Source organism: Macrosteles quadrilineatus, unplaced genomic scaffold (genome assembly GCF_028750875.1).
Source record: "Macrosteles quadrilineatus isolate MER2022 unplaced genomic scaffold, UCM_ALF_1.0 Scaffold_6__1_contigs__length_79288215, whole genome shotgun sequence".
Lineage (NCBI taxonomy): Eukaryota > Metazoa > Arthropoda > Insecta > Hemiptera > Cicadellidae > Macrosteles > Macrosteles quadrilineatus.
The window spans coordinates 40,855,633-40,873,778 of NW_026542599.1; the positions used below are offsets into that span (position 1 = coordinate 40,855,633).

At 33.7% G+C, this 18,146-nt stretch overlaps 1 protein-coding gene across 1 annotated transcript in view; it reads right to left on the reverse strand.

Annotated features, from left to right (window-relative positions):
- Positions 1–1,948: 1,948 nt before the first annotated feature.
- LOC128996996 (lachesin-like) overlaps positions 1,949–18,146 on the reverse strand; it is a 36,589-nt gene continuing 20,391 nt past the window's right edge. Inside the window, exons 3-9 of the mRNA XM_054422567.1 lie at positions 14,590–14,708; positions 10,110–10,295; positions 6,226–6,418; positions 4,799–4,930; positions 4,158–4,277; positions 3,599–3,769; positions 1,949–2,935 (exon numbers count right to left, since the gene is read on the reverse strand). Of these exons, the coding sequence (XP_054278542.1) occupies positions 2,592–2,935; positions 3,599–3,769; positions 4,158–4,277; positions 4,799–4,930; positions 6,226–6,418; positions 10,110–10,295; positions 14,590–14,708 (1,265 nt within the window). The 3' untranslated portion in view covers positions 1,949–2,591. The remainder of the gene's footprint in view (positions 2,936–3,598; positions 3,770–4,157; positions 4,278–4,798; positions 4,931–6,225; positions 6,419–10,109; positions 10,296–14,589; positions 14,709–18,146) is intronic.

Sequence of the window (18,146 nt, forward strand, 5' to 3'; positions counted from 1 at the left end):
TACGAATCATCCTCAGGCCACTTATTAAATTTGTTCTTGCTTCATTAGAAAGCGTCAGCAAAAAAAAAAAAAAAAAAACACAAACGTTTAGGCGACAAATACCAAGAAGAAAAATACTGTATGGTGCTGTTTGGGCCAGGACTTGATCGGGGTAAGTTTCCATAGTAAAAAGTTTCAGATCCCATAAATGCGTTGAGTTACAACATTTTAGGGTCTAAAATCGTTCACTCAATCCATTTAAGCGCTTCAAGCATGATAATAGTGAAAACTACCCTGATGTAGCTGAAAACACATTATCAATGTCGTATGTTAAGTAAAAACACTTCTAAGATGACGCAAATAAACAAAAACAAATAAAATGTGAGAAATGAAACGGTAGGAAATACCATTAACAGATAATGCCATATTTTATTTGAACGCGCTTGTGTACTGCTTGTGTACGCTTGTGTACGCGCAAACATACTGGAGGCAAAAGATGAAGCACAGTTTAAATTTATGTAGGTATCTGTTTTTTTTTTTAGTTTCAGGTACTGTTCCTTCTGAAAACAACAATTCAAAATTTGAAAACGTAGCATGAAATCAGATTACTTGTTAATGCAATTTTTTTACACATCAATGACTTCAATGAAATTATATTTTTAAACAATTTTTTTTGTACAGCCTGTTGATACAGGAATCATAAAATGTAACATACGTTGTATATGAAGTATGGTAAATGTAGGTGAGAGACTGAACAAGAAGGACTTCTAATATGCAACGATGCTCATCAGTTTTATATCTGCATCAACGCCTTGGCAGCCTTCCCTTCACCACCATAATGATATTCCTTATCATTCAAATGGCATTTTAATGGGCAACAAAAGACAGACATATTTAAAAAGTATTTTACACCTATTTTCTAAGATCCAAACAAATTGAATGTTTCATTTTGTAATGCAAAGGAAACACCAAACGTGTTTTCAAGTTTCTGAATTTTCGAAAGCTACTATTGAATTGGCTGATAACAGTTAAAGTAAATACCTCAGTTTTATAATTAAACTACATCAATATACAATATACATTATTACATCACCTAAGTTGGTTTAGTACAACAGTTTACGTATTTACAAGTTCTTACCCTGTAATAGTTTGATAGTGTAACATGACTAAATATAACCTTGGGAAGTGATATTTCTCTTTGTAATATCTTTTGTTGAAAGTATATAGATTTGGAAACAAAACAGCTAAACCGTTGAGTTTTATTCTATCATTTAAATCAATTAATTTCCTAAGTATATACTATTTGAAAAATACAAAATTGTATTAAAATAAAGTCAAGCAATTAGACAGACAAAACACACATAATAGGGGTGATCAGACCGTTTTAAGTTCCGTAATAAATACATATTCCAACATTTAGTGTATTTAGTTATTTATTTAATATATTTTAGTAATTAATTACTTTACGCTTATTATTTTACAAACATTTTATGTACACAACAAAGCTCATTTATATATAACAGATGAGTACTACGGTAACTTGTCTTGAAATATTTTACACTACTAAGCTATTTACATTTAATATATTTAAAACATAGACAATATACTGTGCAGTGATAGTAAAATTTAAATCTTACAGTACACTTATCTTTTTAAGATACATATAATAATGCTTTAAACTAAATATTTGAACTATGAATTATGAATTATTGTCAAGAAAATCAATTTTAAATGAGTATTGATGTAATTTTTTATCATTCATTTAAATAATGTAGTATGAATCAAGTTTTATCTTGAACCCTAATATTAACTTCAACTATTCCAAAAATAAATATTTTTAAACAGATCGATGGAAGTTTATATAAATTGGTACGAAAAACATTCTTTTAACAAAGAGAAAGCAGAATCAATAATAAATGTTTTGCAAATCTTGTAAACAAACTATCTAAATCATTAACATCCTAAGAACATCTTAGCTTACAAAAGTCTTAATCAACTTAAGATTACAAAGTATAACTTTTACCTCCTATAAACCTATCAAAAAATAAAGCGTACGTATTGTAAGACTTTGAGTCTTATTCAAAGCTTATTCTGTGCTGGAAGACGCCTAAAGCAAAGTGAAGCCAAGTTTTGTACCACCAAATCCAACTTTTCATCTATAATTTATCTAAGTTTAACACTATTGTTGCATTTACATCATGGTATATCTGAGGGCTTGTTTTCCGCTATCGGTGTGATAAAAGTCGACAGTATTTTCGTTATGTTTAACGTATACAACATTGTATAGCTCGTATTAGCGATCTCTTTTGACTATGCATTTGTCGTAAAACATAAATTCTTTTATGTGAATACGTGTTCCAGTTTTACCAAATATATGCCTTTATTATTTAAATATGTTATGATGTCCGTATATGTTAAATTACGTATATCTTGTTTAACTGTTTTCCGTAGTATGTTTGATTTTTTATCCATACACAATAATGTTTTTACATTTTAGACACCATTGTGTTGATGAATCGTATTGAGATGTCTAAACAAAACTAAATTTGGATTTGGTGTCGGAAGAGTGGCCCAGCTATACATTGTCAAAACAATGATTGACAAATCTGTATCTACATATACAATAACCATTGGCAATACAAAGTGACACTGTAGGTCAATACAGCGACACAGACTCCTACATTTCGTTTGGCGCCCGAACTGTGGCCAACCTCGTTGTGATGCAGTATCCAGGAAGGCGGTCTGCTTGGATGAGACACCAGAGAAGACTCCGTCCTCACCTCGGCTGTGGTTCTAGGTTCCTCCTCTACCTCCTCGTGGTGATTGTGGTTCTTCTTGCGAGACCCCTGGTGCTTCTCCTTCACATGGGACGTCTTATGAGGCTTTTTCCGAGCTGGTTTCACCGGCTCATAGTAGTTAGGACTGGGCATGACTGTAGTCTTTGGAATGTTTAACTCTGTGAATAGGATTGTATATTACGAGGAATTCATTGTGATTTAAAAAATCCTAATCTAATTTGTTTGTAAGGATAAAAAAGAAAGAGGTAAGTGCTTCTGGAGCTTTATAATAAGCTCAATCAACTAGAATGTAAACATTTATTAACGGGGTGGATGCTCATCATTCACCAGTTTTCTATTTTACTTGTGGCTTTGGTCCGATAAAATGTCTTTGATTTATGATCAGATCGGTTAGCTGTGTAGCATTTATTCTACACTAATCCTACTGAGTATTTGGCATGTAGACCATGAGCATTTTCATGGGAAATGTTTATTAGACAATTTGCTATTTCCTAGTTCTATTATATATTACAACACCATGTTTTTAATTTTACGTTGCAATCGGATTCCATGTTCTAATAAAATTATCACTATGAGCAATATGCAAAAGGCCCTCGTATAATGCATTTTTATGCATTATGATCAAAACCCATATATACACTGCCATTATATTTCATAACAAACTTTGTAAGTAGACCAAGTGGAGCAAGAGATTAATTGATGATACTTGTTATTGTTTAGTATTGAATTAAGTTAATTGTAAATATATTAAAGACAAGTATGTAAGCATTTGGACTAAATTCCGTTGAGTTAATTAATCCTTGGTAGATTGGAGACCTTACCTTGGAGCCTTATCAGGCCTTCTGATTTCCCCATGGCACTAACTGATGAGCAAACATATCCACCAAAGTCCCTCTTTTCTAATGATCGAATCGTTATGTTCATCAGCAGAGAGTAGTCATTGATCGGATATTCTTCCATGGAATATTTGGCGCTTGGCATTAGCTTCTCGCCTATGATATAAACAAAACGTAAGTTCCGTTCTTAATATAACATAATCAATTAGTGCTATTAGCTATGGAGATACTAAAAATTATTTATTCCCACATTTTCACAATTTACAATATCAACATGATGGTAAGACAAGTTTAGTGTTGTGTTGCATCATTTATCTAAGTACGGGCATATGTGCCTTAGGGGTAAAGGGAAACAGTAAGTCACTATTGAAATACATTTTTATCTTTGTACAATATAAGACATTTATTTGTATAACACCTATTCGCGGAAAAGTATGAACCCTCTATCAATAACGATTTTCTGCAACGAAATATTTAATATTTCGAGTAAAAAATGCATAAGATTGTCTAGAATTTTCAGTTTGTAAATGACTATTTAATATACCAGTCTCTTTGAACCAGCTGTGCATCGCTTTAGGCGAGGTCTCGACGTAGCACTCAAGGACCACATCACTACCAGCTGGCGCTGCAACCAATTGGTTTGAGACTTTGGTCATAGGTGGAACTGAAATAAATTAACATAAGTTAGAGGTCGGAATGCACCACTTAAGTATACATTTGTTTCATAAGTAACATGAACAAAGTTGGTTTGCATATGATCCAATCTAAAAAGCAGCTTACAACTAACTAAGTACTATATTTAAATACATATGTATTTTCCAATATGTATCTACATGTAAAAATAACATTTCAATACTACTGTGCTGTAATGGTTTTTTTCAGCAATACACGTTTACACCATTTACTATTTCACAAGACAAGTATGCCAAAAACTAATCGTTTGAATGTACTGCAGTCGAATTTGTTAAGGGTATAGTATGACATAAACTCAACAAATTGTTTTAACTTTTATTACACAAGTTTTAAGGCAATTCCGTGCAAGGGGAAGGACATAATGTTTTTTTTTTTAATCTGCACCTTAAATTTAAAATCCAAAGACAAAACGTAGTAATCACCACTAAAGTGAGCCCTAATTATTATCTTTTTATTAGATACCATGGCAAATGCCAAAATGACCGTACTCACAGTGAACTTGGACTATAAACCGTTTGCTGACGGAAGGAGGCACTCCGTTGCTGGCGATACACAGGTAAGCTCCCATATCAGCCCGGTGTACATTGGTTAGTAGCAACTCTTCCCCGTCAAACTGCCTGACAACTGCAACAACGTATTGTAGCTATATATATATAACTTACCATTTCATCTAAAGAAGGTATAAAGTGATTACACGTGTAAAATTGTCTTTTGGCTTTTACTACAGGAGGTCCATGCTGAGGTTTACTAATAAGGAGAAAGTCATTCAAGTCTGAGAGTCATATTGTTTTTTGAATAGGTTGACATACATCTCAAGGTGAGTTCCAAACAAGTTGCACTACTAATATCAATTTTCAACTGATGATTGCATGGAATCAAACCGAAGTATCTAAGACAGAGGTTCATAGCTATAATAACTAGACTATACTTACTTAGTGTCCCTATACATACTTTTTACTTACATTTAACAACTAAATACATCTTGTAAAACCTCAAACAGCATTCAAACATTATTGTTTTACTGTTTCAGCACCTGCTTCACTTCTTTTAACACTGATTACAGTTTTAAACTTCTAAAAAACATTTTGTTTAAAGAGTTAGTGAGGTACAACATTGCAACGGTATAAAGTACAAACAACAACACAAACATATAACCCTATAAAGTAAAATAAGAATATTTGATTTAAGATAATGCAAAAATTTCTAGTTTATGTATTAGCAGTTGAAAATTAACACACTTCATCGCTACTTAACATCGCTGATAATGGGTTGATTTCTTTGTGCAGATAGTTTCCATTTTATTTAAATATTAAGTACCACAATCAATGTACGATTATAATTAATCACAAATATTGCAATATAACTATGTAAATAGAAACTGTATACTTTATTATTAAGCCTCTTGAATTATAAAAAGAATCTCTTTCAATCTTTATTTGTCAGGTAGTTGTAGGAAAGGACAATTCCTAACTTGTATGTGGTGTTGTTGTATGTGGCCCTAACTTAGCCTTGAAAAATAAAGAATGTTTCATGGCACTTTTTATTAGTTTAACGTTCTTAAATATATTTTTATACACCTTTATAACGTTAACAATTTGGTTCATATCTACAGTAAATTACGTTAGAGTTTGACAAATAATATTAAAAATGTGTTCTAGTCCAAATACATATCCTTGTTTGAGTCATGACATGTATTACCTGATAAATTCATTTTCACTTATTTTATCAGTTGATGGTTGACTTTTCATCAATTAAAAATCAATAACTTCTACTAGAACCTAGAACTTACTTAACTTGCCTCTTCAAATAAGTATGCTCTATTTCCAAAATAAATTACGGAATGTCTTTGTGTCCAGGAATAAATGAGTTGGGTTTACTGACTATGCACATACACCTACCCCTTTTCTCTCCCACCCTACCTTGCTTCTCCCTGGTACTGTCCGCCCGCAGCACGATGGGTTGGGAGTCTTCCCTCCTCCACAGCACAGTTGGGTCCGGAACTCCAGTAGCTTTACACTTGACCTTGACTGATCCACCTTCTACCGCTACATAGTCGTCTGGGCCGTCCTCGTTGAGAATATCAGGAGGAATCACGACCTCCAGGTACCCCATCTGAGAACAGATGATGTAGTTAGTTTGTGTTTTTTAGGGAGAGGTGGGAAAATGCATTTATGCACACATGTGACTCTAGCCTGTAGTGTGGGACTCAAACGGACTTAAGGCTCAATGACTACCCACTAAAAACCTCCTCTACTCTTCGGACACTAGCCTGGGAACACTTGTCGCACTTCAACAAAACTAGCCCCAGTTTGCCTACGCCCGAAGGGCTTACCCCGTGTCTAGCCGTTCATTTCTTACACGATCAAGACTGGGATCCGATCTAGATCGTTCTTTTTCACTTGAATGATATTCCGGACAAAGTGCGACCAGCAGTCCCAGTTATCCTCACCCTCCAGCAAGGTCTCACAAATCGATTCAACCGACAGCACCCCAAGATGTTGAGTGGCCTCCCGGCGGAGCATATCCCATCGTGGACAGTTTCATTGAGTTGGCGTCGCGTCGTGGTAATTTATAATGTTCGATACTTTTTGTTTATTCAGTATTCATTCGTAATTTTGCCTTTTTGTATGATAGAGAGGAACTGAACAAGTAGAATGTGGTAAAATTATAGGAATTGTGGAGTAGGTAAAGAGGATAAGTAAGAAAAGGAGGGGTATATGGAGCAAAGGGCCTCATTTACTTAACCATAAATCTTTCTTTTTTTATCCATAAAAGGTAGTGCACTTTTAATGAAAAATAAGTGCATTATCAATATGGTTTTATAAATAAATTCTAAATTCTTTTATTCTCCTCCTCCCCCTCTTGTATGTATTCAACCGTATTACAACACAAACTGATAAAATAAATTATGAACAATGGATTCTCCAACTCAACACGACGAAAATTATAAAAATAATAATAATGTAGTTATTAAGATGTATATTATTGACTTGAATCTATGAAACTATTACAAATGTATAAGTTTTCAACTACTAACAAGTTGTTGAAACGATAAGTAGGCTTTAACGTTACAAATAAAGTATATGTGTGCAACGGAGTGCATCTATTTCAGTTGCCTAACAGTTGTATTTTAAATCTTTCATGATACATATCAATAAAATATAATATACAAAATAAAATGCAATACTAAGGAAAATACTTTATGAAAGTAAAATCTTACATCTTAATCACTAGCTTAAATGTATATTTTTAAGGTTCCACCCGCCTAAAGCTTACCACCATGAATTGAATTTACTTCGGCATATGCTAACACTATGCTACCTGCAAAATTTTATTCTACTGAATTATGATATAACAAAAAAAATAATGCAATCCATTGTAAATAGTTTCCACTAGACAAAGGTTCAAGGATGTAGTTATTAAGTATTTTTTTAAGGAAGCTCTAGCTCAAAGCCATAACTTTATGGGACCCCATAAAGCCAATAACGCATTCATGACGCGGCAGCACTCTCTGGCGTCACTTGTCATGTGTTAGGCTGCCTCAGCACCATATATAACCTGGTTCTCAGCGATATTCAGCGTGCCGTCCCTATCTCACATATACTCGACTCAGCAGATGTGTGGAACCATCAGTTACGCTCAAACGTACCTGATGAACGTGGGTGTGAGAGAAATCTAAAATGATTCCAGATATTACCAGTGAGTTATTTTGTTGGTGATTGAAAGGTTTTAAGGTAAGGTTTGAGTGATGGTGGGTTTTAAGTTGTTTAGTTTAAGATATCAATGCGAGTGATGAGTGAAATACTTCCAGTATTTCTGTAAACATAACAATTAGACGGAATAATAAATAAACAGACTAATAAATTGTCACATTGGAAATGTTAGATTAGATGCATGGATTTTTCTTAAGTTAACAGTTACGATAAGGTTCTATGAAATACGGAAAAAATTATATCAATAGATATTTTTATTGTTTTACAAAGTTCAGTGGGCTAATTTCAAACCTCTCATATTAAATAGTCTGACTCAATTGAGAGAAGCCTGTACATTAGAAATTTGGCATAGAGTTTTTTGTGTTACAGTAATTTGTTCGCTTTAGAACTACCAAAACACTTTAAATGGTGTCAAGCCATCAAACCACTCTGTCTTACTAATGTAGTACAAGTTAGTATTACAAATATTGAAAATATAAAACAAAATCACAAATTTGTCATAGGACTTATAACTGATTAACAGTGTCAACTTTAACAAGATTATACGTATTGTTTAAGTGTAATGATCCACTGTCTGGTCTTAATCATACTCAACCTAAACCTTATATAGTGAAAAGGTCAATTAGTTCCGCTCTAAATTGAACCAGTGGACCTTAGGATATGATGGAGGCCAACTGAATGTATGACTCCTGACTCCTCATGGGGTCCGTGTTGATCTGACACATGTAAGTTCCATCTGATTGTATGACTCACCTGACTCCTCATGGGTTCCGTGTTAATCTGACACATGTAAGTTCCATCTGATTGTATGACTCTCCTGACTCCTCATGGGGTCCGTGTTGATCTGACACATGTAAGTTCCATCTGATTGTATGACTCACCTGACTCCTCATGGGTTCCGTGTTAATCTGACACATGTAAGTTCCATCTGATTGTATGACTCTCCTGACTTCTCATGGGGTCCGTGTTGATCTGACACATGTAAGTTCCATCTGATTGTATGACTCACCTGGCTCCTCATAGGGTCCGTGTTGATCTGACACATGTAAGTTTCATCTGAATGTATAACCCACCTGGCTCCTCATAGGGTCCGTGTTGATCTGACACAATGTAAGTTCCATCTGATTGTATGACTCACATGACTCCTCATGGGGTCCGTGTTGATCTGACACAATGTAAGTTCCATCTGATTGTATTGCTCACCTGGCTCCTCATGGGGTCCGTGTTGATCTGACACATGTAAGTTCCATCTGATTGTATGACTCACCTGACTCCTCATGGGGTCCGTGTTGATCTGACACGTGTAAGTTCCATCTGATTGTATGACTCACCTGGCTCCTCATGGGGTCCGTGTTGATCTGACACATGTAAGTTCCATCTGATTGTATGACTCACCTGACTCCTCATGGGGTCCGTGTTGATCTGACACGTGTAAGTTCCATCTGAATGTATGACTCACCTGACTCCTCATGGGGTCCGTGTTGATCTGACACATGTAAGTTCCATCTGATTGTATGACTCACCTGACTCCTCATGGGGTCCGTGTTGATCTGACACGTGTAAGTTCCATCTGATTGTATGACTCACCTGGCTCCTCATGGGGTCCGTGTTGATCTGACACATGTAAGTTCCAGAGTCGTTCTTCTACACGTTGTTCACTGTAGATCTTTATACATGCTACAGAGCAAATTGTATGACTCACCTGGCTCCTCATGGGGTCCGTGTTGATCTGACACATGTAAGTTCCAGAGTCGTTCTTCTACACGTTGTTCACTGTAGATCTTTATACATGCTACAGAGCAAATTGTATGACTCACCTGGCTCCTCATGGGGTCCGTGTTGATCTGACACATGTAAGTTCCAGAGTCGTTCTTCTACACGTTGTTCACTGTAGATCTTTGGAAAAAATGGTTTCCTTTATAAAGTTGGTGGTTTCCTATAAAGTTTCCTTTATAGATCAAACTGTATGACTCACCTGGCTCCTCGTGGGGTCCGTGTTTATCTGACACATTTAAGTTCCAGAGTCGTTTTTCTATACGTTGTTCACTGCAGATCTTTATACATGTTAGAGGGCAAATTGTATGACTCACCTGGCTCCTCATGGGGTCCGTGTTGATCTGACACATGTAAGTTCCAGAATCGTTCTTCTGTACGTTGTTCACTGTCAGTTTCCACGTGTTATGACCATTGTGAGTCACAGACAGCCTCGTGTTATGAGCCACCAGATGAGTGTGGATAGCGAGGATTGCCTTCGAGTCTGACTTTATCCATGCAACCTAAAAAATTAAAAGTTTATAATTTTTCCTATTGTAACAAAGCTAATACAGCTTACTTTTTACAAGCTCTAACCACTATTTTCCTGGGTTTAGTTTTTCTGTTTGGTTTTATCCAATTGGCTTTGTTAGTTTAGGTTAGAGCTACATAATTAACTGTTGTAAAAAAAACAATTAAAACCAATTAAGTACATGAACGAGATAGCATAAATTCCTTGTATTTTGGAAAATAACTTGTAAACAAATTATGAATATAGGTCACCCACTCTACTGAATACATAGATACGTAGGTAAGTATAAAAAAATCTACATTATATTAAGAAAATATGGAAATTCACGCTAATAAAGTAAACATAATTACTTATAACATAAATAGAGCTCATATGACCAATAAAATAATCAAATCATGTATGCGATAACTAAAAGCTAACCTATATTGTACTATAATACACATGTATCTCATCAACAATTGAGTTTAAGCCATATGATCCAACGCTGGAGTGTTATGTATTCCTGTCAAGTTCCTTCGAATCTAAACTCAATTGAGGGTTATTCAATCGTAAAGAAAATAAACATTCTCTTTATATTCAGCTGTTGGTTCACATGGAGCTCATATGTCCCATATTCTTGATACATACGTGTTTGTATAGAGATAAAAATTCTGTAAAATTTTATTTGGGACAGTTTTTGTTCATAATTAAATCCTGTAATCAAAGATTCTTTAACTTTTTGCACTACCAATTTTCATTTGACAACTGTAATGTCTATAGTTTAACCATTACATAATAATAAGTGTACTCGATGATTAAACTCAATTAGTTTTGTTATGTTTAGATGATTATAAATGATAACTTTTCCTAGGTTCCGTAAGAAAATTATTATTGATTTTTACCTCTATTTTTTTCTATTTACATTTCAAATACACAAAGGTGAAGTTTTAAAATTTGCAAAAGACCACTTGGCATGGATCTGGTTTTCAGTTGGGGCTTTGTATGTTTTCAAGAAATACTCTTTGAGTAGTTTTTTTTTCAAGATATTTTACTAACGTAGAATAAATTCTACATTTAAAATAAAAAACAATAATTGAACTAAATTTAAAAAAGACAACGAAATAATTGTTGTTCTATGTTATATCCTGTATGAAATCTAGAATGTATTTAGAATCTTTAAGAAATTTATTTTTTAAGAAATAAATTCCATTATTTATTAGAATAGACTAACTTGCGACTAAAAATGTTTATTAAAAGGTTGAAACTAAGAACAATGGTTATCTAAATATGTAGGTCTGCATTTCCTCCAATATAGAGAATGACTTTTAAATAATTATGTTTGAGAAAATGCTGTTGCTGTTTGAAATTTTAAAGAAAGATAAACTCAGTTAGTCAACGGAGTTATTCAAAAATCAAGGAGTTATTAAAAATTGAGTAAAAAAAATGATGTAATATATCATTTTAACGGAGTTATTAAAAAATATGAAGTCTTGACAATGCCTTCACTGTTTATTTTCAAAACTCTAGTAAATTTAAAAAGTAATTTTCACCAATATGTAAGTAAACAGTTTGTTCATCACTACCCCACACGTTTCAAAGATAACCTGCAGTATCCAAGGCATCGGCTTTGTCTGTACGAAAAGTCACCCTACTATATGAGTTTGAGGCTTTACAATAGTCTACCAAATAGATTCAAAAATATTAGCTGCATAACTAAATTCAAAAATGACCTTAAACTGTATTTAATAGAAAAAACCTTCTATTCTGTATCTGAATTTCTGGATGACAATAATATTGGTGCACACTTTGGGCAATAACTCAGTTTATAGTTAATTTTACTTTAATACTATTTTAATTTATGGAATGTTTTCTTTGTGTTATATTATGCATATTTGACAATGTCACCTGTTCCTCTAGCTGCGCTAGAAACTTGGAATGTATTCTTGTGTATGTGACAATAAAGTAATATTATTATTATTATTATTATTATTCAACTTATATAGCTTTATGAGTTCTTATTTTGCCAGCATCTAAAAATAGAAAGAACATTTTTAAAAGAGAGAAAGTCAGTAGAATTAGTTATGAAGAAACAATTGGGGAAATAAACCGAATCAAAGACCTTTGAAGGAAATATAGAGGCCTTTGTGGTAGTAACGAAATCATCTTTCACAGTAGAGTTTCTTAAACCAATTGGCAAGCATAACTATTTTTTAATAATATTTGTCACAAACTATTTTAATTCCATAAGAGCTTTTTCACTTTTTATTTTACCACATACAGTCTTTTTGTATCTTTCAACATAGGTAAGTCGAAGGGTGAATATTTAGTAGCCATCACACTACTAATACTGTATTTAGTTGCAATCAAACAACTAAAATAGTCCACTATGTTATTAAAGATAATAAACTGACTCTGAGATAACTATTGGGAATGAACTGGGAAAACTACTCGTATACACAATCGGCTTTGCAAAAGTGGCTAAGATTCAGATAGGGGTTTACAGCTTGAATATGTCTATAGGAAATGATTGAAGTAGCAATATAATATGTGTATAAACTTTCTATTCAGGGTTGGTTATAAACGCAACCCAAACTAAAAGTGCCTATAGACAACAACTACTTAATGACAAAACTAGCTCATAATTTGGTATCCCTGTTTTCTTTACTTCATTGTCAATCGGCTGATATGCATTGCAATTTTTCCTACACAGTTTGGAAGACTCAACGTGGTGTTTTCGCAACCTCAAAGAATATGCATAGTATGAAAGCTTTTTCCGTTTTCCATAGATCCGGTTTCCTTAAAATTAGTACAAGTCTAGAAATAGTTGATTTATTGTAATCCCAACTAGAATCACACCTGGAAACTTAATTACAACCCTTACGGGGAAAAACAAATTTTTTACTTTTAATATATTTATCTACAATACCTACTATTTGATCTTGCAAAAACACCTAGTTTACTTGTCCAGAACGAATTCCCAATAATACTTTACCTTATAGACGACTGTGCAACAATGCACATCAGCTGATAGTGGAGAAAAGACAATAGTAGGACTAAATTATGAGCTAGTTTTGAGCTTAAACAGTGTCCCTCGGTAATTTTATTATCGTTTAGTTATCACGGTGAGTCAGTGTCTCAGCCATTAGCACGTCAGATTATCAATTCAAGGAGCTGATTACGTAGTTTTGCGACCCCGTTGCCACAATTAAATGATCAGTTCAGTTCATTCAATCACCGTACCGAATCACCTCACCACTTTGTTTGATACTTTCCACTCAATAGTAAATAATCGTCATGCGTAGGCTTAAGCAGCAAGTGTCATCACTCAATGCTCGGTCTTCCTGCGAGAGCCGAGTCAAGTCGGCATTTTACAGTAGTACAAAATCAGTCGTTTCGCCCATTCGTGAAGCATCTTGACTGAGGGGTTCTCTCTTCAGTGGCAAAGCTGAGACTAAAGATGCCACTGAGCTTTGCCACTGAAGATGCCTCATCATATAATGGCTATGCACATACTGAAATACTGATTTATCAACGGAAGACCGAGACTTCAGAAAATAGTTAATAAAGTTAGGAAAGGTTCCAGAATGTTTGTTGATATTTAAAACTTGCACTTATAGAGGGTGAATCAGAGCACCCGTGCACATACTTTAACGGGATATACAGCCGCTAGTGTTACTTACTTCAGTATACAAATGTTTACACACATCTATAGTAGCTAGGGGTCTAAATTTTTTTGTTGAGGTCCATCTCGGTCCCAAACCTTCAAAAAAATCTAAAATTGTTACATTTTCAAATTACGATCCCTCCCCAAATAAATTCCCTTAAGCCCCCTTTTTGAGAAAACAGGGTTTTTAAACGGCAATAGTTTGAAAACAGTAAGAGCTAGCAAAGATTTGAAAGGATTTTCATGGTCTGGAGTAAATTATTTTACAATTGCACTCCTTAACTTTCAAACACGTTCTACTTGTAGTGTTTGTAAAATGACTTGGATTTTCAACCTGTTTTTAATTTGTTTAATTACTTTTCGGACATATATCCCTTTTTTTAATGAACCCAACATTGAAATAAAAAAGCCTTAAGTGACAATTTAAAATTGTAACCCATGAACTAACAAAGAAAAAAAATTTGAATAGCGGATTTTTAATAAAAAAGTTTTTTTAACGCTTACTGGGCCAAACTGTTGTGCACGGGTGGTCTATTCACCCTGTACATTATGTTTATCACATACTATATTTTTCTATCTGCCCTAATATGAGAATGCAAACTGGAATTGAATGTCAAACATAAATATTGTCTGTTTGGCTGACCTTATAAGCTCCCAGATGATTGACCACACAGGTGAATGTGACCTCTCGACCTTGTGTGACTGTCAGGTTTTCAAGAGGCGCGAGGAACTCAGGCTCTACCTCTTTGGGGGGCATCTGACCTGCAACATGACGAGAATACGTTAATTGTCGACAGTCAGAGTATAGATTGTGTTAATTAGAATGACGTTTGGGAGTGACAAACAAAATACTCTAAACAACACCTAAAGTCACTAGTGGTATTAAATTAATTCTGACGATGGTTGGAGAAGGGTTCCTGAACTCATACCCATCCCACTTACTAATTTACTTGATACATGTCTTCACTCATTAAATATGATATAGTCATAAGAAACAAAAGAGTATTCATAATTAATCCATATAAATAAAATCATAAATATAACAGAACAACGTTGGTTTAGTGCATTTAAATATGGTGTGGAAGAACAAATCTATTTTTGTTGCTATTTCTCCATTCATTTCTATAGTTAGTTTCTATAGTTAATTCCTCTGACGTGACCATCCTCTTGTTGTTGTTGTTTTTATTTGATACTTAATGTTATTATTAATTGACAGGCTACTTTTTTTTGTTGTGTCCATGCTGTCTGAATATGTATATTGCTGTATGTTGTTGCTCAATAAGTAAATAAAATAAATAAGTGAGAAACACACAAATAAAAATATTTGAAACCTTAAAAATGTGTATATACTTCTAAAATTGATGAATTATTTAGATACATTGTTATAACATTATGTTTGATTTCATCCTTGTATATAGCTCAGAATCTTCAGAGGTCAATGTGAAAAACATAATTTCAACTTAAATTTCATCATTTAATAGTGAAAAATTAAAATTCCTCTGATAAGTGACAATAAAATATGGAATGAACGGTTACCAGAGCATTTCTCAAAACAACACAAGTCGTCACATTTAATTGCATTCAAACAAAGGAAACCCCCTTAAGTACTTAAGTGAAAATGTATACAAAATTTACAAGAATATTATAGCTCAATTTCGAGCAGTCGTCGAATGTTATGACTGTTTCAGATTTAAAATAACTCCTGTTAAATACCGGTGCTTGACATTCGTTCGATTTCGAGTAACAAGTACACTAGTAAAATAATAATTAGCCACAACCGTTCATAATTGTTAACTTTTCCATGTGAGTAGTATAGGTTAACTGGGGGCTATAAATTCTAATACGCTTTTTATTTCACTCTTTTACTATTCGCTTTTACGCAGTATTTTTGACGTATCACGTTCGAACAAGATGACGCAGCCGTAATAACCTTTTGAATGGGCAATTAGTGAAATTTCCCTCTCACCAGAATCATGTAGACCCAAGTACAGAGAGCTTACAATCATTTTGGTTTGTTGTATTATTCTATTCTTTTTACGACAACTGGTTCATTTCCAATTAATCATTTCTGGACCCAGAATTTTTTTCAATTTGTCATTTTTTTATATTGTTGATGCTATATAAAATGTTGACGTTGTATAGCAAAAAGACCAGGGTTTAGACAATTTTCCTCGAATAATCAATATAAATATTTTTAAATACAAACAGTTACTAAACGTTTTGTATACCTATGTTATGATAGTCATGAACTACTGAAAAGTCACCGAAGTAGACCTGCACATTTGAAATAGGGTCCTAAGACAAAATAATTTAATATAAGTTTATAAATACTGCAATACTTAAACCATTTTAAACTTGAAATATACTGGTTTAAGCAAGGAACTTCTGACATGAAAGTGAAGGTCCATCCTACCAATTTCCAATGGTCTGTATACGTGATAGTTTTAAGGGTGGTGTGTTCCAAACCTTTCTGTTTGCATTGTTTATGTATTAAAGAGTTGCGCTCTATGAGGAAAATATCATAATTAATTAATCACATTTTATATCGTGCATTCTGTAATCTACAAGTTAATTAGGTCCACATATGTTATAGTAAAATAAATCTACAACCTAACAAATCTTGTAAATACGAAGTTTTGCACATCATTAAAATAACCTTACACCACACGCTCTTGGCGTAGTATAAGCAGTTGATGATTATTGAATGCACACAAGAAACTAAGTTTTTATGCAATTGACATAGTTTCCATGAAGTGAGGGAGAGGTGAAACTTCCTTAAGTCTGTATTGTATGGAAGTGTGACAAGGTGGTTGTCAGGGGGGGGGGGAAAGTGGTGGGGGGAGGGGCGGATATTCACCCCTTCAAGCCAAGTGTGACAAACATGTGATCAGAATATCCGCACTTGCATCTCACGAGGAAATCAATCCAACGTGTCTCCAAATATTTTTACCTATATTTTACTGCGTTGCGTTGAATGATAACTCATGTCTATTTTAAGAACGTTATTTATGTCGATTGAAAGAGTTACTTAAGGGTTAGATTTGGCTTCATTTCATCTATACATCTTTTGATGATTTGGTGCTCACAGTTGTGTAGCTAGAATCTTCAAGTTTAGTTCGTGCTTACATTGTAAAATAGGCTAAAGTTTTTTGAGGCTACTAAATAAGCTATTTATCCGTGTATAGTCCTTTCTATCACAAAAGTATATTTATTTTTAATATTTACCTTACGGTACAGTATGTATTATATTAACAATGATTCCAAAAGATTATATTTCTCTCGACAGAAAACTTACCTGGCGAAGCCATATTTGGAACAAACGGCAACATCTAAATTCAAAGTTTCGACAAATGGCCTGGCTCATAAATAAAAATTCAAAACCGTCAATATAAAATAAATTATTGCTTTACAAGGTTGTCCTCAAACCAATTAGGGACATATGGCATTTCTTTGTAGGGAACAGCTTCAAAATCAAACTTGGATATATTACAAATATTTCAGTCAAAATTACTAAGAACCATCCTGAAAGCCCCTTGGTATGAATCCAACGTCACCATTCACAATGATTGCAAAATTCCATTTGTTACCGAAGAAGCTACGAGCTACAGTAAAAAATACATCTCCAAGCTTGAGTACCATCCGAACCATTTGGCCCTCAAACTCGTAGACAACAGTCAACATGTCTACAGACTAAAAAGAGAAAATGTTTTATTGACCTTCCGACTCGATTTGTACAGCAGTTCTGAAATTTATTTTCTTTGCTTTTTTTGTTAGTGCTAAAGCTGTTTAGCTGCTAACTCATTTATTTATTTATTTATTTCAACGGACATCTCCATTTTACAGCATACAAAACAAAACAATAAACTCAGGATGACTTAAATTGATAATAACAATTTTTGTGCTTAATATTAGAAATAAAATGAACAATATATAATGATCTAATAACAAACAACAGTAACAATGCCAAACCTAGCCAAACAAAACAAAAACTGACAAAATAACAAAAGGTATACAAATAAATAATAATTTCAAACAACAACAATAAATAAAAAAAATATGAAACAATAACAACAAACCTACCATCAACAATAACAAATGATAAGATAAATATATAGATTGACTAATAGAAATGTTTAAGTGAAATTTTTAACAGAACAAGAGTAACAGTTTGAACAACAAAAAACAATTTTTAATTAGGAC